Source organism: Hydractinia symbiolongicarpus, chromosome 7 (assembly GCF_029227915.1).
Source record: "Hydractinia symbiolongicarpus strain clone_291-10 chromosome 7, HSymV2.1, whole genome shotgun sequence".
Lineage (NCBI taxonomy): Eukaryota > Metazoa > Cnidaria > Hydrozoa > Anthoathecata > Hydractiniidae > Hydractinia > Hydractinia symbiolongicarpus.
This window is the reverse complement of record NC_079881.1, coordinates 18,708,979-18,731,099: the sequence shown is the minus strand read 5'-3', so window position 1 is coordinate 18,731,099 and position 22,121 is coordinate 18,708,979. Positions and strand designations below refer to the sequence as shown.

Genomic DNA, 22,121 nt, shown 5'->3' with positions numbered 1-22,121 from the left:
GTCCACTGGAAACAAGAATGCTCACACATACTTAAAATAATGGCGATTCAACCAAATTCATTGGTTTTTATACACAGCAGCGCACTTAGAGCTTATAAAAATTGAAAAATGATTTTGACTTTTATAATGAACTAATTGTTGACTTTCGCCCTAACTTCACTTGCAGTAAATAACCACATAAATCTTTGATTACAAAAACGCTTTCGAAAAATATTACAAATTTTGAATTTTCCTGCGAAAAATATATTCTTTAAAAGCTTCAGACAACAACGCGGAAAACAACGACAAAGACAATACCCTTCTCCATCAACTGACGAGTATAGCAATATGGCAATGGCAATGCCTTACCTTCTCCTAGATTCATTTCTGGTGACGAAGCAGTGTCATGGCTTTCACCGTCACCATATATATCGTCATCATCATCATCGTCGTCGTCGTCAACATCAGTGTTATCGCTGGCATCGATACCGTCACCTTTCTGATCCAAATTATACTCCTCAAGAACATCTAATGCGGTAGGAGTACCATCAGTGGTTGTTAACTGCCACATACCAACAACAAGAATAAAGAAAGCATATGTATCAAATTTTGCTTTCATGTTTCAAAATAACAACTGTAGCCTAAATTATCCAAGGGCTTACTTATAAAATAAAAATTCCTTATATTTGGAGCCCTTTTTACAGATCAAACGCGCGTTTTTTATAAGCTACCTTGCTCTAAACTTTCTATTTAATGAAAAATAATACGCCGTATGAGCTTTTGCGTGTTTTGATACAGATTCACTGATGCGTAAAATGATTTCAGTCTTTTGAACGGTCAAACAGCATCGGGAAGTTATTCCGCATATTGTTTATGGGACATTTTATTTGCTTCGATGATTCTCTACCCAAATACACTTTTATTTCATTTCAAAGTACAGTGGAACTTCCCTAAATTGTACACTTGCAGGACAAAAATATTGTCCCGCAATTTTGTGTTACGATGGTCACGTGACATATACGTGAATGCGTGACTCGTGAGAAAAACGGTGTAAGAGCAAAAATATATTATAGAAAACAAAATACATGTGAATTCGAAATTCAAGTCAGTTATTTTGCGCCGAGTGTATAATTTTAGAATTTATCACAATCTCCGTAGCGTCTCTTTATTAATAGCCGTATTCTGTCTGTCTGTTTATGCGCGAGAAAAAAGTCGTGTTACGGAAACACGAAATGCGATAAATGAAGGACAGGCGAACCCTTGGATTCTTCCACGAATTCACGACTAGTGTCTTTAATAATAGCCGTCGTCTGTCTGTGTGTCCGCGAGAGCGGCGTCCCGTAACGGAAGCACGAAATTTTTATAATGCGCACCAATACCAAATGCGATATATTTTTATCCACTTTGTTGCGACGGGTAATTTTAAAGGACGGACGAACCCGTGGATTTTTCTACGGGCAACGACTATCCATATCATAATACCCGTATACGTCTGTCGGTCTGTCTGTCACGCAAAATGGTAGCTTAGCTGCGACGGGCGATCCCGTGTATTTTTCCACGGGCCAACGACTAGTCTACATTATAATACCCGTATACGTCTGTCTGTCTGTCCGCGAAAGTTATGCCCTGTTGCGGAAACACGAAATGCGACATATAAAGGACGGGCGACCCCGTGGAGTTTTCCACGGATTGGCGACTAGTATCTATAACTGTGTTAACTACACACAAAATCTTAAGACTAAAAATAGGAAGTGCGATAAATTTTTCTCGACTTTGTAGCGACGGGGGAATTCCCGTGGATTTTCCACAGGCTAGTAGTAGTATATCTAACGAGTAGTATATATATATTACAAGTGAATTTAAGGAAAGTATATATACGCTCGTTAGCTCTTTTATTATTTGTTGACAATCGCGAATACGAAAGGTGAAGGTAAAAAAAGATAATCAAACTCGAACCATACATATCATACACATCCTAGTCATTATGTTTTTACCAACGATTCGACATGTGAACAAGAACTAAATTTACAAGTTTAACGAGATGCTTGCTACCAATGTGCAGTTGTTAGACATGATGGGAAGACTGGAAAAGATATAAAAGGTATAAAATTTTACTTACAATATATATATTAAACTTTTCTTTTTGACTAATGGCGAATAAGTCAAACACAACCACAATTACCGTCAAAACCGACATTAGAACCACACCACTACCACCACACCATCACCACCAGCGCCACCATCACCATTACCACAACCACCATCACCATTAGCATCACCACCACCACCAGCACCACCGTCACAACCATTATTACCATCACATCATCACCACCATAACCACCGTCATTAACTTCATCAGAAACCAATGAATAAGAGCTGTAGTAGGAGATCCTTTTCTCCGAGCTCAGACACACAATTTAGAAATCTTAGAACAATAGAATTAATATCTGATAAATGTTTTCGACATAAAGGAGGAAATAAGAATAAAATGAAAAAGTGAAGACAAAACACCTGAATTGATTAAAGTTGAACCAATTGCAATTTTTAAAATTCCATTCCGCACGAATATTCCGTTATGCTGAGGTAATTAAATTTTTCCTGATTGTGTGCGACTTTTAACATTAGGTAAGAATTCAATATCGGAAACAAAATTTCACTTTTTCGTAAGAAAAATTCTCGAATTGAAAATTATTTCCGTAAACTCTTAATATTTTTAAAATATGAAAATTTTAGGTATACTAATAAACTGAACTCAATATTATAGTAACAAATTTATGTTGATTAGTTTTGCTTAAGAATGTTAAATTGTTTTTTTGGTTGGTCACAATATTTTTAAAAATTTAGTTTAGTCTGAAACCAAGAAAAGAGAAGGTATGTAAAAATTTTAGACATTTTAAAAAATAACGCGCTGATAAATTGTGCGACACAACAATCTAAAAAGATTAATTTAACGATGTTTGATATTTTTTGCCGAGCCGAAGAATTAAGGTGTCAAAATATTTATTTTACCTTTTTAACCCTTTTCTTACTCGCCACCCGCAGGGCGGGTTATTTGTGTTACTATTTCGGAAAAGGTTATATCTCAAAATCTAGACTTTCCGACACCCTAGATCAGTCCCAGTGACGCAGCGAAATGTTTTTCGGTGGAAAAAGGGTTTTATGCAGACGCAAAAGAAGGCTATCAGCTGTTTGATAAAAATTTGAGTAACTTTCGAATGTTCAATAAAATAAATCGAATTATTTATTTACGCTGTTTTATCAAACACATTTCACAAATATTGAACCGATCAATTGTCCATCCGTTTTAAAATTGATAGTAGCGACTGATGCACCAGCAACTGTTGAAGAGCCCATCGTCAAAAGACTAAAGATAGGAGATCGGTTTAAATTCAGAAAATGTGGACGTTACAGATTTTAGAATACATGCTGTATGCAATTTCCTAGTTAATTTCGCCCAACCTCGTTTCCAGCGTTTTTTGTCTCTCATTGACCCTGCGCTTATTGATAGATCTGACGAAAAAGGTTCGTCTCGCCGCCTGATATGGAAAAAGAGGTCCTGGGATCTAGGTTGGATTTCGCCAAGAAAAAGACTTGGTGGGCATATCCAATTCATCAGATGAGAGGCTGGCAATAACTCTACGATTTTTAGGGTACGTGTGAAGCTTTTAAGTTCTTTCTGGACTGTCACGAAAACTCGTTCGAAAACACTCGACATCGTATTTACGTGTTAACTCCAACGCGGTGATAAAATACCAACTGAATACATCAAGCGGTAAAAATAAATTTAATGAAGGAGAAAAAGGTTGATAAATACTTGTTCGTGAAATTTTCATCAAACTTTCTTAAACGAGAGAATTTTGTCCTTCTTTTGCAATTTTTAAAAAAAATCGTTCAACATTACATCGTCGAACACTACATTAAACTCGAGAGTTTGATGTGCTTTGACGAACATTTGAATTCATTTGAGTCTTTACTATATAAAAAGTTAAGTTAGCTGCCTCGAAAGACTAGAAAGAAGGATTTTCACAAAACGAATTGAACGGCAAAATATATCTGAACATGCGAAGAGTTATTTGTTTTCATTTTGCTTAAAAAAAAATCGCTTCGCCGGTTTGGTTCTCAAGACATCATCTTTCGGATCTAAGCGAGGTGTTGTATTTAACAGTTTTACCAAAATATGATGATGTATATATGTTTTCAGTCATTAAGATTGATATTTGGAGCATTAATTGTAGAACTTCTAGTGTAAAAGGTTTTTCAAAAAATAAAAAAATTCTTAGACAACTTTCCAACCCCTATTATACAAAATAAAGTTACGTGGAAAGTAAGCTGTAAAGCTTCCCCTACTTTGAAACAAAATGATTTCATAGGAAAGAGCTTGAAAACTGGAAATTTATATATCTTTTGGGAAAACTTTGAGCGCTTCTTAACCCTTAAGATACTAGGCTTTTCTGAGACCTATAAATATAGGGGAGAAGTTCAAGTTAGAAGGATAATCCGAACGACTAAATGATTTTAAAGAAATTTAAAGGGTAGTTTCGAGTAATGGCCAATATCTAAGACATAAAACTTTGGTATACTTGTGTCTATTAAGTAACTATAAAAACGCAAAAGTATCATAGCCATAGAGCATAACAAAACAGAGTTAATAAAAAACAGCAAGTATATTTAGGGTTCAGATTTTGGTTAAGATTTCGATAATCATACATGACATTATTAGGTTGATCTGAACGAGGTGTTGTATTTATCAATTTAACCAACGCATAAATAGTCATAATGGTTTATTTGCTATTTAGTTTGGCGTTTTAAACATTTTATATGAACTTTTATGATTAGTAATTATAATTATAATCGATCACAGCAATTCTTTGCTTTAGAGAAACCTTATGATGTCATAATTTCGCATAAATAAGTCCCATACTTCACGAAAACTATTGAGATTCATAGAAACTTTTCAAACTCTTTCGTAAGGAAGAAACAACAACGATTTTTGTAAAAATGTATTGTCAACATCATTAACAGCTCTCTGTACCTTACATTTTGTAAGCGTTCAATAAAGTGTACAGACGCTCAAGGGAATCGATACAGACGCCCGAGAGAATCGCTACAATGTTAAATATCCGTTTAAAATATTCGTTCTCGTGTTACTCGACTTCCAGCGTGGCGCCGACAGCTTCAAGTTGCGTCTTTAATTTATCCGCGTCTTCCTTACTCAGCTTTTCCTTGACAATTTGTGGGACGCTTTCAACGAATTTTTTTGCCTAACAGAGACAAAAACAGTTTTGTAATCAAATGAAGCGGGAACAAAGTTGAGCGATAGAATTATTAAAATTACTATCATAACTTTGTACAAAACTCAATTAAACGATAGATACATTAATCGGAAAAAACTTCGCCATCTTTGTCTCCTTTTTCGTAAGACTTTATCTCGCGAAACTTTTAGAAGCTAAAGTTATTCAGTACAAAATGTTCAAATCGTCGATTCACACCCACTAAAAGTTTAAAAAATAATTTTCGTTTCATACGTTGTTTCACCTTTGAATTGTCAAATATACTCGGATATATATTTGCAAGACTTCGACTGTAGATGTTTGTTTCAAATATAGAAAATTTATTTCTCAAATTCCAAAATTTAAACACGAATTGCAAAAAAATTCTCTTGCCGCAACTTTTCGCCAAAGTTTATCTAATTTTCATAGCCAAAATCTCTCCGACTAGTTATCAATTGAAAAGAACTTCCCGTCGATAAATAAATAAACAAATCATACAAGAAATATACCTGGACTAAGTTGATATCTGTCATTATTGATTTTATTTCTTTGATTAGTTTCACTTTCTTTGCGTCGTCAAATTTGATTAATTTGACTGCAAATTCAGCCTGCTCTTCTGCCGCTGCTTCTTCTCCCTAAAAGGAACTAAAATTTTAAATACTGGATACTTTGCTAACTCTACAATTCAAGCACACAAATTGGAAAAAAATTGCTATTGTTTGTATCCTTACAAACTTCGTCATCTTTTGGTAGACACAACTAAAAACAATACAAATTTTCTTATTAACACAACTTTGCAAGAACCACAAGGTGAAAATACTTGAAAAATAGAAATAATGGAAAGACTAAAATTTATCACCTGTCTTTAAGGTAGAAATTTTTAGCAGAATTTATTGTTGAGATTTTGTGTCGCCAAATATTTGAATTATACTGTGAAATTATGTTGGTCAAAACAATAGAACAAAATAAGAACGATATTAGACTGAACATGTCTGAACAATAAGAACACGTTACCCTGACGTTGAATCTGTTGGTTCTTATACAAAAAATAGTATTAATATCATGGCAAGTCTATACATATTCCAATATGTTTACAAACTCACAGAAGGCTCGTCCACTGGCGCTGCTGCTACTGTGCCTGCCATCATCATAGGCGTATCCTGAATATTTAGTCGAGTCTAACGAAAAAGAAGTCACAATTTTAATTTTAAGTTCAACCCCCAATATTCACAAATTCATTCCTTTGAACATTCAATTCATAAAGTAAAGTTATCCAATTTTACTAACCTTGAGTAATTCATTTAACCTAGAAACCTCAAGTAGATTTAGCTTTGATATACGTTCTACAAGCGATTCGATGTGTTCAGGGTATTTTTCAGTACTGGCTGTTGGACTCGGTAGAGGTTCTGTGGAGTATTGTTGCACATCATGGTAAGGTAAAGCACGGGACTTACACAGAGCAGTCCAAGATCTAAAAACAAAACAAAATAAATTTGTGTTGTATCCCACATGTTTCAGTTAGTCAGGTATACTTATGTTGTCACGCATAATATCTTAAAGAATTTTCTGGTGAGCCTTAAACCGCTGATATTTTCTGTATTTTTATAAGAAAAAACCTTGGGAAGTCCTAGTAAGGTTAATTTATGTGCATGTGAGTTGCCAGAGGGTGAGTTGTATGTATGTGATCTAGCCGAAGAAGGTATTATGACATATATACTGTAAATCAGTCCCTTCCTTTATGTATTATTTGCATTTTTTCTGAGAAAAATTTAAAAAAATATTAAAATTCATTTCTTTGTTCCTTCAAAACAAGGGTTAAATTCATTAAATTGACTTGTGTCCTTACAGCGCGGTCAGGGCTTATGACACAGAAAGCGCTAAGTGAGCATTTTGTATCGCATTTAAAAGGTGGCAAGCAAGGAGCTGGGAGAGGAAAGTATACCAGTATATATATACTCTAATAATTAGCGAATGTAACAAAAAATATTATTATTTTGTTTGATAAAACAGTATTCAGGTATCGTTATAGCAAAAAAAAAATTGGAAAAGGTAATTCCATTGTTGTGATTTAGAAGGTGTGCTGCTTTGTTCAGTTAACAAATATCATGTCAAGATATCATTATACAGACAATTTTTAAATTTGCTGACACTTTAAGGATTTTGAGCTTATTAAGTGCTGGTACTGTTCTGCCTGGATTATGAATGCTGCCTGAATTAGGTACGGCAGCTTGCCCGTTTATAAACAGGGCAGAAGATACATAATCAGTGCAACATAACCACGACTGGCTGGCTTATGTACCACAGTTAAAAAATACTATTTAGCACCTACAAAACAAACATAATAGGGACAGCCAGGCTTATTTACAACGCTTTATATTATTTGGCACTTATAGAACAAACATGTATGGCATGTACGGCATTTTGATATTATTTCTCACTTATAGAACAAACATAATCGGGGCAAGCCAGCTGATGTATGACAGTCTAATGTTACCGTAATGCTTCAAATAAACACCCGGGGTGTTTATTAAATTTTTGGGGCCCGTCTATCAAGGGGGCTTTTAAAAGAGGGGGCGTTTATTAACTTTTTTACACTTTGTCTCCTTTGCAGTTTTTAAGGATACCTATAATATATATCTTCACAACAGAAAATAAAAGATATTTACATGTTTTAGAGAATGAACTTTAAATCGAAAAACTAAATTTCCAACCTTAAACCTAAGATTTAGGAAATAAATAAATAAGTAACTATACTTTTACTATCGCCTCGAATAAAGCCCCTTATGAGGGAGGGGCGTCTGTTAGAGGAGGCGTTTATTTAAAAAATGACTGAAAAGGAGGGGCGTCTATTCAAGGGGGGCGTTTAATAGAAAGGGAGCAGTTATTCGAAGCATTACAGTATTTAAGACTTATGGAACTAACATAATCGGGGTAGGCCAGCTTATGTGTGGCACTTTTATGTGATTCCTCACTTATAGAACAAACATAATCGGGACGACCGGCTCTTATATCATTTGTCATCACTTCTGACAAGCAAATAGCCCTGGTGGCAAAGTTGTTGTTGTTCTCAAGAAAATGAAATTACGTAGAAACTAAATTTTAGTTTAATACCTTTCACCACAAGTAATTCCTGTCAAACGAATAGTTCCGTGAAGTATTATGTGGAAATGCACTCACAAGATGAGTTTATACTTAGAATTACGGTGAAACATTTTTTTTTTTCGTTATGCCTACTTTTCAATAGTATTTGAAGAAAATGCCAATCACAGCCTGCCTGACCAGCCATTATATCAGCGTTTATAATCTGGTCAACACAACATAATCAGGGCAATATAACATAATTGAGGCACGCGTACATAACCCGGTCATCCTGCTTATAAACAGGCCGCGTTCGCAATCTGGGCAGAACAGTACCCAATAAATACACTAGCCACATCCTTTTTAATCAGCTCATCACGTTTTAAAACACAATACAATATAATGGCGAGGACTTAACATAGAATGGCATAAAAAAACTTATGGCGTGGCTAAAGAACCGGTACCGGCTCTTTAACTAAAGAACCCGTAAATTTTTAGCCGGCTCTTTAACTAAAGAACTGGTAAATTTTTAGGTCATGTGATTTATCTAGACCACCATGCTATACGTTGTGCATTCCCTCCATGCGCGCTCTTTCCAAAATGGTTCTCATTGTGGAAGGTCAGTTGTACTCTTCGTTTAAAGAATTATTACAAAAATTAGCTTGTATAAGCAGAGAAATTTTGCAAAATTGTGGATAAGGGATTGTAGAACTATAAAAGCAAGACAGAGAATTAAATCCTGATTTGAAATATCACGAGTAAAGTATGCATGTGTTAGTGGAGGAAGGTCGCTCAAATCTTGTGCATCATCAGGATTGCGAACTTCATCGTAAGTAATTTTCTTTATATATATGCTTTTTCGTAAGAAAATTCTCTTAAATTGTCAGCTCTTTTATTTTGTAATGTTTTCCATAGAACTATGCAACAAGGATGCCCCTTCACCATAGCTGTAAGAGTGTCTATAAGGATGGAAAACACTTGCAAGTAAATCCTGACAGTTACATAACGTTTGATGGTGGCGTTTATGACAGTGACAAATAACGCACCACAGAATTTATTAATTAGGGCTGTTATTGCGCTAAATGTTTTTGAATAATTTTTTACAATAATGCAATTCCCACAGTTCTATAGGAATTGTGTGAAACTCCTGTGGTCTAAAGGTAAGATTCTTGTGGAGAAATTCATAAGAGATCCAGGTTCAAATCCTGGCAGGAGTTATAGAGCCAAAGGTAATGCCTCTCTTTGATCATGCTACTTTGTTTTTTGCAGATGCAGTGTGCAAAAGCAGCATTTGGAAATATGGCAAGTGAATAAATATATATTCAAGTTTTTAGAATGTTCTCTTTCTATTGCATTTTTTGATCATATATTACTCCAATATCCACTTTTATTTCATAAGTTACTGATTACTCGTCTTCGTTATCTAAGTATCTCTCAAAATAAACCAGTGCTTTAAGTCTATTGAATCGCACGAAAAAAAACAGCGCTCTAAATGAGTCTCACGAAAAAAACCGGCACTCTAATATCTCTACAAAAAACTGGCACTTTAAGGTATATAACCTTGTCTTCTACAAAAAACTGGCACTCTAAATCTTGTATCTTACAATAAACCCAGCTCTCTAGGTCTAATGAGTCTGACGAAAAAAACGGTGCTCTAACATCTCTACAAAAAAACTGGCACTCCAAATGTAAACTTGTCTTCTACGACACTCTAAAGGTAACCTTGTCTCGTACAAAGTAACTGGCACTTTAAGACTAACAAGTATCTTCCAAAAAAACGACACTAACTGTTACGAAAAAACCCCGTTCTCAAGTATCACTGCAAAAAACCCGGCACTCTAATTTTTAAGAAAAAAAACGGTTCTCTAAGTAAGTCTACTGTCTTTTACGAAAAAACCCAGCACGTTAAGCTTCAGAACACTTTCAACTTAAAGCACCGGTAGCTGCTCTTAAAAAACTTATAGGTCTTATGTCAGAAAAACAGGGCGTTAATTCCAACATTAGTTTGCCTTTCAAAAGTGTCTGGAATTAGAGCTTGTACATGCATGTAGTTAGCTAGCTAGTATGGTGGGAGAGATTTTGAGATTTCCCAAGCCAACTAGCTCAACATTAAATATTCTCTATTTTATAATAAACATTTCCACACTAATTATGTATAATTATCACAACTGTTATAAAAGTATGTTTGTTGTCTACCTAGCTACTTTAGCTAGCTAGAGTTATCTAACTAACGTATACCTTCTGAAAATTGAACATCGACAGCATGATCGTATGGCGGCCATCTTTATGGAATTTCGTGTTGCAAGTACACGACTCAAATTTACATGCCTGATTTCTGTACATTACACATGTAATTTTGGGGGTTGAAGTTTTTTACAAGACCAACAAAATAAACGCAGTAATTGCAATAATTGCATGAAATTGAAATGCTTATTTAGTACTTTCTTTGTAAAAAAGCTTTAATTTAAATAGGTAACAGTAAAATGGCATAACTGTATACTTGACCCGTAGGTCTGTGAATTAACAATCTAATCCATAACCACAGGCCACGGGTTGACTGAACAGATAATGTAAACAAACAGTCACGAACACGAAGAAGGAGAAAGAGACATGTTTTGGTTTGGTATCTTACATAATCGATTTAAAGCTAAATACTTCAAAAGGAAAGTAGCAAATATTATTACATTAGATATTATCATATATGTAGCTAGCTAGGTGTACAGCTATATACAGTGTGTAAAATGAAAACGTTCAAGAAAATGAGACATTTAATATACAAGTTTATGCTGCTTTACGTATTTTATAGTGATGCCAGTTCACAGAAAGTTTTAAGCAAAGCACTCGATCCTAATTCTTTTCACAAGAAAGGAACGTCAATTTTTTTCTTACTTGATATAAAAACAGACTCTCCTAGTTTTCCTGGTGATGTCACTACACTAAACATAACACTTCTTAATTCATGGAGTCTGATAAAATACCAGTACAAATGGTGGGAAATGGGTCAAAACTCAAGCGGCGAATTAATTACTTATAAAAAAGAAGTTTGTATTAAAATGAAAAATACTGCTGGAATTACTGGTTTCAAAAATATCTCAGTTGAAGTAAGTTATGAGGAGCTACCAAATATGTGGATGGTTATTGCAAGAAATGAAACATCTATTGAATTGACAGGTAGTTATATGATCAAGAGTAATTTGCATTATATCTTGCTTTCTCTAAAACCTTTGGAATTATTTTTGGTTTTAGTTTCGTTTAGGAGAAAATCAAAATAATTTAGGGATATCTGTTGTCAGGTAGTCCATGCTCTGTCAGAAATTGTCAGGAACTTTTGACAATATGGGCAAAATGTCAGCAGAATGTTAGAAAAGTTTGATCTTTTTATGAAATTTCAGGAAAATTCCAGGCTTTTTAAATCTTTCACTAAGTCCCTGTAATGCATATGTATTTCAATGTCAGTTTTATTTTCAACTTGTATTTGTATCATCCTTTGTTTCTTTGTTTTTTCTTGTTTATTGCATTTTTTCTTTTTCCTTGCACATTCAGCTAGTTCATTTGTTGTAACTATAGGAAAAAGTAGAAAAAAATTTGAGAATTTCAGGAGTTTGAAAATTGAGGTCACCTTTTGAGTGGACACCTTGAATAAAGAATGGATTTTCCTATAGCCAAAGACCTTTGTTTGTTTAAGTTTATAAATGCTTTACTAACTTTTTGATAAATAGATGTTGTGACTTGCCACGTTCATGCATATAAAGACAAGAAGCAACAAACAAAAATATTTGATTTGGGCAAAGTATCTTTCCATACAAACGTCCATGATCCAAACGATTTTTTAAGAAATTTAACATACGCTTGGAAGTTTCAAGATGAAAAAGAAAGTGAAAATTGTAGTTCTATGTCACATGTTTTTACAAAAGACGGACTGTATTCTGTTCATGTGCACGTGACAGGAGGTGATGTAAATGGCGTCATACATTCCGGTGTATGCAACACCACGGTAAACATTAAAGGTAAGTGCTTCGGGTAATATGTTAGTACGCATTTAAAACTTGTAACAAAACATCGGAATTAAAATGATTCTGATAATACTTTGATTTATGAAATTTTGCACATATCTCATTCTCGTAAAATCCCGCTGCGCGAAAATACTTAATTTTTCGCGCATTTGGTTGTGCGAAAATTCAATTTGCGCGAAAATTTCTTTACAGAAGGTACACGAAAATAAGATTACACGAACTTAAAAAATAAAGAGAATAACGAGATTAAAACTACCACAGCATTTTCCACACAATCATAAAATTAATTTTTATCGAAAATTCTTGTTGTTTGTCGTAAATTTTAACGTCAATCAGCCGTTAGCTCTAAACTTAGGTTGATGCCCTCATGAAGCTTTTTATCATCCATAAGAAGTGCGTGATAATAAAATGTGTGAACAAAAAAGCTCCATTAAATTAAATTCGCGTGAGGTATTTAAACCGATAAAAGAGCGAATGTGAAATAAAAATAAACTTTTAAAAGAAATTTTATAATTTTTGCGAATGCGTAAACTGTTGATTTGTTTTGTTTTTGCGTGGGTTGCGAGATTGATCTTATCTTCATTAAACAGGCTTAGGTTTTGCATTTAAAGTAAGGCAAAACATATTGTACTTGTTAAAAATTATTGTTTACTAAAGAAACAAACAAACATCCATGTATGTCAGATTTGTACTTCTAAACCGCGTGTATGTTATTAAAATGTTTTTTATTTTATTTACTTACGGAATTATCAATATTTTTAACGACGCATTCAAGAGGATAAATCTTAAGGGGGAGGATTCGATTACTGTAAGATCAGAAACTGTTAAGTGAAGAAACTTTCACAAATTTGCTTCGCGGATATTTTTGATAACGAAAATTACGCATATTTTTAGCCGTAATTTTATTTTTGTGTATATTTTTAAGCATTAAGATTAAGAAGATTAAGAATTAAGATTTATCGTACCTTAAGCGAATTAATTTTTTTCGGGGATTTTATTTCGCGGTAGCCCGCAAGTTTTTGTTATTTCGCGTGATATGACTGCTGACTTTTTTCTTATCCAAACAAAATGTTGTGTTTTTCCCGCAGATTTATTTTGTGGACATCGATAAAATAGGATATGACATTTCCGCCATTTGCCAAACGCTTCTGATCTCAATTAGGTGGCAATAACGTTTTCTTCATTTTCATGGAAGATTATTCTATTTGCCTAATTTTAAAATTTAACCGAATTCAAACTTATTTGCAAAAATTGCCGGCGCGATATCTTTTTTGCGTGGCTGCATTGTTTGCACGTCGGCATTTCGAGTGCCAACGTGAATTAGAAAAACTGAAATAAAAAAACTACCATACTTCGCGTAAATTTTGACTAACTGTAAAATCTAAATTTTTTTAATGCAAGAAGGTCGGCAATTGCTAAAGATAACTAACACCTTAGATAATTATTTTGAAAAGCGAACTTGCACACAACCCAATCTTCACCCTCCTGAACGTTTTTATTTCTCTCAACAATAACAAATATTAAGTATATAAGTATTTGTTTTAGCGAGACTACACATAAAACTTTTCGCCTGGCAGAAGAAAAAAAGATCCTCTCCACATCTACCATCGAAAGTGGAAAGTTTTGCTCCTGGCATAGTTCATTTTCAAGCAGATGTAGACGATCCTTATCACTATTTCGCTTCTGCAGTATACACATTCTTGTTCAACTTTGGAAACAAGCGCGTAAATCTAAACTCCAATAAAACCTCTCATGTTTTCAAGCAACTTGGAACTTTCAATGTTACAGTGCTGGTCAAAGCAATCCTACCCAGAGCAACGTATTTCTCAAGTGGACAAGTTCGATTGTGTATAGATCGTAGGTTTTATGCTTATATATAAACATGTTCATGTTCAGAGCGAAATGTTTAAAAATTTTATGTCTCTTTATTCACGTTCAAAGGTAAAACATTGCGAAATGTAGTAACTATTCTCCTAAAAAAAGATTACTGCACAAACTCAACAACTGAAATTTACTTTTATAAAGCGGAATTGGCGAGTTTAATAACCTTTTTAGCTCGTTTAATAACCTCTTTTTTACGTATTTCTTCGCAGAAGTTGTATAATTAATTCAAAATGCATGTTCTGGTTTTTTATTCAATAGCCTTCTCTTGACCCTGCAAGCATAAACGACAAGGGACTACAATCTTTCTGGGTCCTCCTCCCCCCTCCCTCCTTCCCCCAAGAGCGTGTAAATCATAAAACTGTCGATATTCGGGAAAACCTTAAAATCTTAGGATCAAATTTCTTCAAACACATGGAGCTTCACTTTGAGAAGGTTCCATTAGATTTTAAATACGCGAAAAATAATACAAACGGAAATCCTTACAAATAATCCTTACCCAAAATTATACTTGAAATAATGCATATTATTGAGTTTATTTATTTTGCTGTTAGTGAACAAAGAAAAATTTCGAGTGTTGTTTTTAGGCCCTATCCATGGATTAAACGTCTTTGGTGAAAATGATATAAAGACTGGACAAGTGACGCCTTTTAAAGTAAAATGTCATGGAAGGTATTTACAATTTTTATATTAACACGTGTAAAAAATACTGCTTCGTTGTGTATAGACGACTTTCATCGTGACCGTGTTACTTATAATCCCCAGACCTCTTACGCAAATCCACTAGTCAACTCCAAACTTTATTTTGAGGTAGAGGCATCTTTTGATCTTGAAATTAGAATACAGCTTGCACGTTGCACGTAGTTTAGATTTAGTTTATATATCAGTGAAAAGATCGTAGAAGCCACAGTACAAAGTTTAACCATAATTTGGCTTTCTTTACCTAAGGTCTGCAATGAGGTACTTTCTTTGTATACATTCGACTATACGGGCCAAGCCTGGGATTTACGGGAAATCGCGGGTTTTCGTTTGCTGGCAATTAAACTTCTTTTGTTCAGCGTCTCATCAAAAATGAAAACATTTCTGAAAACTACAAGTCTCATGCGTTTTAGTGGTGAAAAAATAATTTAAAAAATCGTTCGGGAAATGAGTTTACTCCCTGGGTACTTTCTTTGTATACTTTTGACTATACGGGCCGAGTCCGGGGTTTACGGGAAATGGCGGGTTTTCGTTTGCCGGCGATTAAACTTCTTTTATTTAGCGTCTCATCAAAAATGAAAACAAGTTTGAAGACTACAAGACTCATGCGTTTTAGTGGTGAAAAAATAATTTAAAAAATCGTTCGGGAAATGAGTTTACTCCCTGGGTACTTTCTTTGTATACTTTTGACTATACGGGCCAAGCCCGGGATTTACGGGAAATCGCGGGTTTTCGTTTGCCGGCGATTAAACTTCTTTTGTTCAGCGTCTCATCAAAAATGAAAACATTTTTGAAAACTACAAGTCTCATGCGTTTTAGTGGTGAAAAAAAAATTTAAAAAATCGTTCGGGAAATGAGTTTACTCACAGTCAATTTTTCTGATTTTTCCGCACATACAAGAATCTCGTAAAAAAGTAAACATTGAAACTCATGTATATGAAACAGGTGTTGCTGGCAGAGTCATAATCGCAACTGATGGTGACTTCTTTGGCCCCTGCATCAAAAGTGTAAAAAAAACTTTTCTAAAAAAAAACTTTCATATACATTTATTCGTAATTTTCAGGAAAATTCAATCTTATTATTTTTCGGAGTGTGAGTTTTCCTTTGGTCGTTGAGCTTCTATTTTTGCGAATAGGGTAGAATTAATTAGTCCAAGTTTTCACGACACTCCTTTACTAGTATTTTAGCATAATTTATTACGTTCTTGTTATGAAACTAAAGCATTTTTTATGTGTAATGTGAAAGTTTTTAGTGCGAATTCCTGTTTGAGATTTTTTGTGTGAAAATAATTATTGCAATTTTTACCCAAATTCGCATTAGTCCCGCTTTTTTTTTGCTCCGTACATATGTATTATTGCCCTTTGCTGTACTCTTAAGGTAGTCAAATATTGGAAACCAAAATAGAAGCCCTTGAAACGGGATTGGTTGACCCTTATAAAGTATTTAAAATTACCCTTCTGCAAGAACCTCTTAGAACGAAAGGTTGTTCGTAAACAAGTTACGATCTGTGTTCTAATAGTTGTCGCTAAGGTCCTGTTTGTTCTTATGACGTTAGTTTAACGCTTTTGTTAAGGATTTCGCGTTAGTTTTATGCTTTTGTTTAGTTATCCAGTATCGTTTTGCTGGTATGTGACGCAATCAAATTGTGACCTTCCTGATGACTTCATGTGTAGTCCAACATTGATCAACGACGATTGCGAGATATCGTTTAATCACACCTTTAAACAGTCTGGCAAATACTGTGTGAACGTGTCTGCTGTCAATACTGTTGGATTTGCGAATGTTCTTCACTATGTTAACGTCATAGGTATTATTGTTAGTAATTTATCATTTATAAAAACTCTTGAAGCAGAACAGCCAGCGCATGAATAATTTGAGAAACATTTGAATACCTTAAGAGAGATTTTCACGAAACGCGTATTTAAAAAAAATTTGTGTGCGGGGGTGGGTGGGGGATTAATTTTAGCGAGTGGGAAGAGAATCGTAACGAACTCCCAAAAATGTCTTTCTCGAGAAATTCCTAAACGTAATTGCTGTTACCCTTTGAAGTTAATTTTGCTCTATTTTTAATTTAACAATTATATTCAGAGATTTTCTTCGATCTCATTATTTCAAATGCTTTCAAACAATATATTCACACTTTTTTCTTATGAGAAGAAAGTTTACAAGAATATTGAAACTCAAAACACCTAACATTAAATAGATCAAGAGCAATCCGTGAGAATTGGATAAATCTGTTGTAATTATTTGATACGCAAGTTGCCTTAAACGTAGTAACTTGCATTAATTTTGCGTTTTTTCGTCCATAATAATACCTGCGAAATATTCCAAGGCACTTCATTCGCGAAAATAATTTCCCACCTATCTGAAAAATCGCGAAAGGTAATCATTAACACTGCCATGTATCTTAAATGCCTAAGCCATTTAAACGAAAAATTCATTTTTGTAACAGATAATATATTTTTAGCTAGAAACCCACGACTTCCGTCATCTCGCAAAAATATGTTTTTTGCAAATCAAGCAATCGTGGAAATTAATTCCCGAAAAAATGACTTCTTCCGGAAATTAGTTTCCTTGAGGTGATACTGTTACCGTTACCACTTATCTATTTTAACTACAGGACAGCCAAAGAAAAGTCATGGCATAACCACACTCGTAACTACACTGCCCATACTTGCCATATGCTTGCTAGCTATTTCAGTGTTTGTTGCCATCAAGTACTCAAATGGAAGGCTAAAGAAGAGGAAAGAAACAGAAGAAGCTAAGTTTGATTTTCGCATCAGTAGATTGCCGACAGCATCAACTTCATCAACAATGACATTTCCTTGGAAGAGAATATCACTGTCGTTTAAAAAATGCAACAAGGTCAGTTTTCTTATATTTCGTACCCAAGAATATAAATTATGTTTTATCATAGAGAGAACAACCACACTTTTCTTTTTTCAATCATTAGGTGTGAATCTTGCGTCATTTTTTACAGTAAGCCTTCTTGTCTTCTTAAACTAACGGTTAGTCAAAGATACCGTCCAAAAGCAAACTTGCGATACTAAGAAACATGGAAACTAACCGTTTTACTGGAAGTGGAAAAATTACTAATTATCAAGCTTGATTTTAGAAGGGTTTTTTTTATTTTGGGAATTTTTAAGGGGTGGGGTCACACTCTTTTGTTTGTCATTGCAATTCAGCTGCTGAGACATGGCTTATAATAACAAATTTTACGTTGCAAAAGTAGTATATGTACCAAATGATCAACACTTTTTATCTTCTGTGGAACAGACTAAAAATTAGTGTTTATAAAAAATAGTCCTGAAACCATTCACTTTCTGCGTCACAGTTTCTGACGACACCCTCTAGCGGCGGTAACTGATTTACAGGTTATAAACTTTCTAGCTTTGCTTCACTCGACATTGTTATGAAGAAGTTGAAACTGAAAGTGACGAAGAGTCTCCTTTATTCAGTCCATACCAAGAAGAGATGGCTTCTTCCAGTAGACAGCCCAAGACACGAAAGATCAGCTACTATGGGACTGTACATATGAACTTGGCGCAACTGCAACATCCTATTGTGTCTGATGAAGGCAACGATATTGGTAAGGTCGACGCAGAAAGTTCATAAGTTTCCACACATTGTATTTATCACTATTTTTAACCAGTTGATGAAATTTTTTATAAAATGTAGAATAATTTTTTTTACGTTAAAATATTTTATAATTTATAGTAATTTAAACCATGCATAGATATTATTACTTAACATAAAGTTGTATATTTGATCAAAATTCTATTCACACTCGATCACCGTTATGTACATGCGATTATTGACAATAGAGACCTGTAGTTTCTTTCGTCTTCCGTTGCTTTAGATTGCTTGGCTATTTGTCCGTTTTACTTTTTTTCTTCGCCTTGACGTCCGTGTCGTTAGATTTTCGTTTAGTTGCTTTCCCTTTTTCTTTTTCCTCTGTCAGTTCTATATCAAGTTGGCATGAAATTTTATGTGTCCACAACGCCAACTCAACATCGTGTGGCGTCCAGGTGTTCGTATCTAGAGTTATTAAAATAAAAAGTACAAACGGCTTTTACGTCTTTACGTCTTGCCTAATTAAACAGCACAAAAATTGTCACCTTTTTTTGAAAGTTCTTTAGCTTTTTTAGTTATCTTGTCCAAAAATGTCAAATAATATTTCATTGTATAATCGATTTTCCCCGATATGACGGAGCTGACGGCTTCGTCCGCCATGAAAGCATATATCTCAGGACAATAAGCTGTTAATATTGCTAAGAGAAATGAAATTATTCAAGGGAAATAAACTTGCATTTTGCGAACATAAACTTTCGCGAATGAGTCTTATTTAAAATTTTCGCGAACATAAAACCTTCACGAATCAAAATTCTCAAGATTTACGGAAGAATCAATACGAGAAAATTCTTAAGAAATTTTTTAGAAGTTTCTATTTTATTAACAGAAAAATTGAAACTGGTCAATCTTGGGCTAGGTAAACGTCTTTAACACCAGTCAAGTCATAAATATAAAGAATCAACTTAATATTGGTTTAGTTATTTTTCCGGTGTCACCGGAATTTTAAACTTCCCTAAATAATAACTCCCCAGTTATAATAAACTAGTTTGTAGTGACCCCCAAGTTAAGATAAACTAATAAATAATAACTCCCCAGTTATAAGTAGTGAATTGTTACCACCTAGAGTCAACATTTCCTAGGAAGTAAGAACTCCCCCAGTTTATTTTGACTCCCTTATATTTCTTTTTGGATAGAACGGTAGAAAGTCGGTTCAGTTACTAAACTTTATATGACTAAAATTTTCTGCTTTGAACTGAAAATAAAAAATACAAGGTGTTGAATGATTTGAAAGAAAGTGGCAAAACTTGCTGTAAAGAACAGATGACTACAGAATATAAAGTACAGTAGATAACAATTTTTTTTCGAAGTTCTAGCAAAGTTACAAATTAATAAAAAGGGGAAACAATAAAGACACTGTAAAGGTAAAGATAAAGTGTCTTTTATTTATAAATCCCGTCAAAAATTGATAGAAATAGTAGAAAACGTAACAAAGTTTTTTTAGAATAAGGCTAAGTTCAAAATAAAAAAAAATCTCTTGGTAATTTGTAATGCCTTTTATGAAAGACTTAATTTAATGTGTATTTTTAGTATAAAAGCATTATAAATTCTCAGTTAGCTTACTTTCAATGACATAAAAAAGTTTTTTTCTGATCAATAATAGAGATCAAAAAATGTTTTAGAATACAAAGTTATGAAGACAAGAAACTAATCTTTGAAAAATAAGGGAAGTGTTTATTAACTGGGGGGTCATCATTTACTAGGTTATTCCTACTCTAGAGGAATTATTATTCCTTAATTTATTTTGACCGGGAAGTCATCTTTTACGGGGAGTTAAGATAATCTGCTACACCAGTTACATAAACATTTATAACTTAAATTCTTTTCGCGTACATAAATTTTTGCCATGTCAGAAGTTTACGCGTTTCGCGAATTAGGTTTCTCTTTGCGAAAGTTTCTTTCTCTAATTCATTTATTCTATAGTGCGATGCGTTCATTAACGTCCTGTCTGTTAAAATGAAAAGTACAAATGTTTAATACCGGACGCTGTTGCCGGTCCAACTGCTTTCAACTTGCACATTTCTTTTATGGCCTCTTCAGGTCGGTCGATTTTCTGAAAGCTTGATGAAGAAACATCCTCTACCATTTGATCCGGATTTGTTTTGACCATTTCAGTTAGACGTGGACGAAATTTGCCACGCTAAAGAAATATATTTTTAAAAATTTAAAGGGGGATTTTCACGTAGCGAATTGTGAATGGTGAATTCAGCGGCGAATTAGCTGCTAAATATCTTCTTTTTTTTTTCCACCTGGAAAAACATTAGATGGGACAAAACAACACAGGGCGAAGTAATCACAAGGATAAATTTTAATTTAGAGGAACTGTCAAAAACTGTTAGCATCAAATCACAAAGCAACAATGGAGAGAAAGGAAAGGCATTTTGAAAATGTAATCAGTTTAAAAACAAGGCAGTAATGAATTTTACAAAGAATAAACACTGTAGATTGCGTTTTGAATTGATGAAAGTTTACACCGAAATATTTCGTTTCTAAAAAGTAAAAACTGTTTCTACTTTATAGCGAAGCAAATTTTTTAAATGTTTCAAACTCATACATATTTTGTCGAAAACCCATGAACTTGCTATTTTTCCTTGTAATTTGTGGGGCCATTTTAACTTAACTTAGTACGCGGGATACATTGCTTCCTTTTTATAAGAATTACATAAATGATTTCTAATGATTCGTCAAGAATAAGCCTAAATATTAAGGTATCCTAAATTTTGAAAATTTTGAGCCCCGTCGTTCTTATAAAAAGAATACTTAAAAAAAAACAGTGTATACGACTGAAATGTCATAAAGGGTTGTGTTAATTACACTTCATCTAAACAAGGCATAGATTTTTTCTCACTGTGCAAAAATTAGTACACCCAGGGTAGACTTGGTGGTTGCAATAATTAATGTTACTAGCGTGAGTACTCACAGTCAACTTCCATTCCATTAATTTGATAAGTTCTAACTTGTGTAGACATGAATCATCTCTGCGTTTCTTTAATTCGCTACTTAACTCTGTTTGATACCTTTTTAAAAAAATTAATATAATGACAAAGAAAGATGAACTTGTTTTATGCACATTTTTTATCAAACTAGAACTAAGAAATCCTTAAGGTATTATACAAGAAACCGTAACTTCTCCTTGATTGATATTTCTAGCTAGGTTCGTAGATAAGTGTAATAAACAGACCGCTAAAAAAAAGTCTGAATAATCGCCCTCCCCCCTCTCCTTCCTCATTTTTTTATTACTTTAAATATATATTTTAATCCCAGATCATACACGCTCCTTTTTATTTCAATTGCCCGCCTATTCAGAACTATACGCAGTAGCAGCTAGCTAGTTTGTTTCAAAAATGTACAAGGGAAAAATTTATCCTACCAATTATCAAGTTGTAAAAGATTTTTCTTTTTCTTTTTTATACAAAACATTTCCAGCACATTTTTGTAGTTGACAAGATATCTTTTCCATTGTGCACAATCTGAGGATGCGAAGAAACTAGAAGCTCCTGCTGCCATTACTACTCGTGCAATACAATTGATGTAAACATCTCACAAAATAATATATCCTGCACTTTCTGAC

The 22,121-nt window shown here is 33.9% G+C and overlaps 4 protein-coding genes across 4 annotated transcripts in view; 2 read left to right on the top strand and 2 right to left on the bottom strand.

The window, feature by feature from the left end:
• The window catches only part of LOC130649480 (cytoplasmic tRNA 2-thiolation protein 2-like), a 96,998-nt gene that overhangs the window by 28,468 nt on the left and 46,409 nt on the right, over positions 1 to 22,121 (top strand). The gene's annotated exons all lie outside the window — the stretch shown is intronic.
• LOC130649490 (39S ribosomal protein L12, mitochondrial-like) lies at positions 4,967 to 10,675 on the bottom strand. Its single transcript, XM_057455773.1, has 5 exons — positions 10,566 to 10,675; positions 6,537 to 6,720; positions 6,353 to 6,427; positions 5,759 to 5,884; positions 4,967 to 5,240 (listed from the first exon to the last, which is right to left on the bottom strand). Exons 1-5 carry the CDS (start codon positions 10,607 to 10,609, stop codon positions 5,124 to 5,126), a joined length of 546 nt encoding a protein of 181 aa, XP_057311756.1. The 5' UTR covers positions 10,610 to 10,675; the 3' UTR covers positions 4,967 to 5,123.
• Positions 10,891 to 18,676, top strand: LOC130649477 (transmembrane glycoprotein NMB-like). The gene is made up of 7 exons (XM_057455756.1): positions 10,891 to 11,498; positions 12,047 to 12,334; positions 13,886 to 14,197; positions 14,809 to 14,893; positions 16,525 to 16,727; positions 17,541 to 17,785; positions 18,311 to 18,676. The coding sequence occupies exons 1-7, from the start codon at positions 11,069 to 11,071 to the stop codon at positions 18,533 to 18,535; spliced, it is 1,788 nt and encodes a 595-aa protein (XP_057311739.1). The 5' UTR covers positions 10,891 to 11,068; the 3' UTR covers positions 18,536 to 18,676.
• Positions 18,145 to 22,099, bottom strand: LOC130649488 (uncharacterized). The gene is made up of 5 exons (XM_057455770.1): positions 21,921 to 22,099; positions 21,471 to 21,567; positions 20,531 to 20,690; positions 19,039 to 19,191; positions 18,145 to 18,958 (listed from the first exon to the last, which is right to left on the bottom strand). Exons 1-5 carry the CDS (start codon positions 22,055 to 22,057, stop codon positions 18,789 to 18,791), a joined length of 717 nt encoding a protein of 238 aa, XP_057311753.1. The 5' UTR covers positions 22,058 to 22,099; the 3' UTR covers positions 18,145 to 18,788.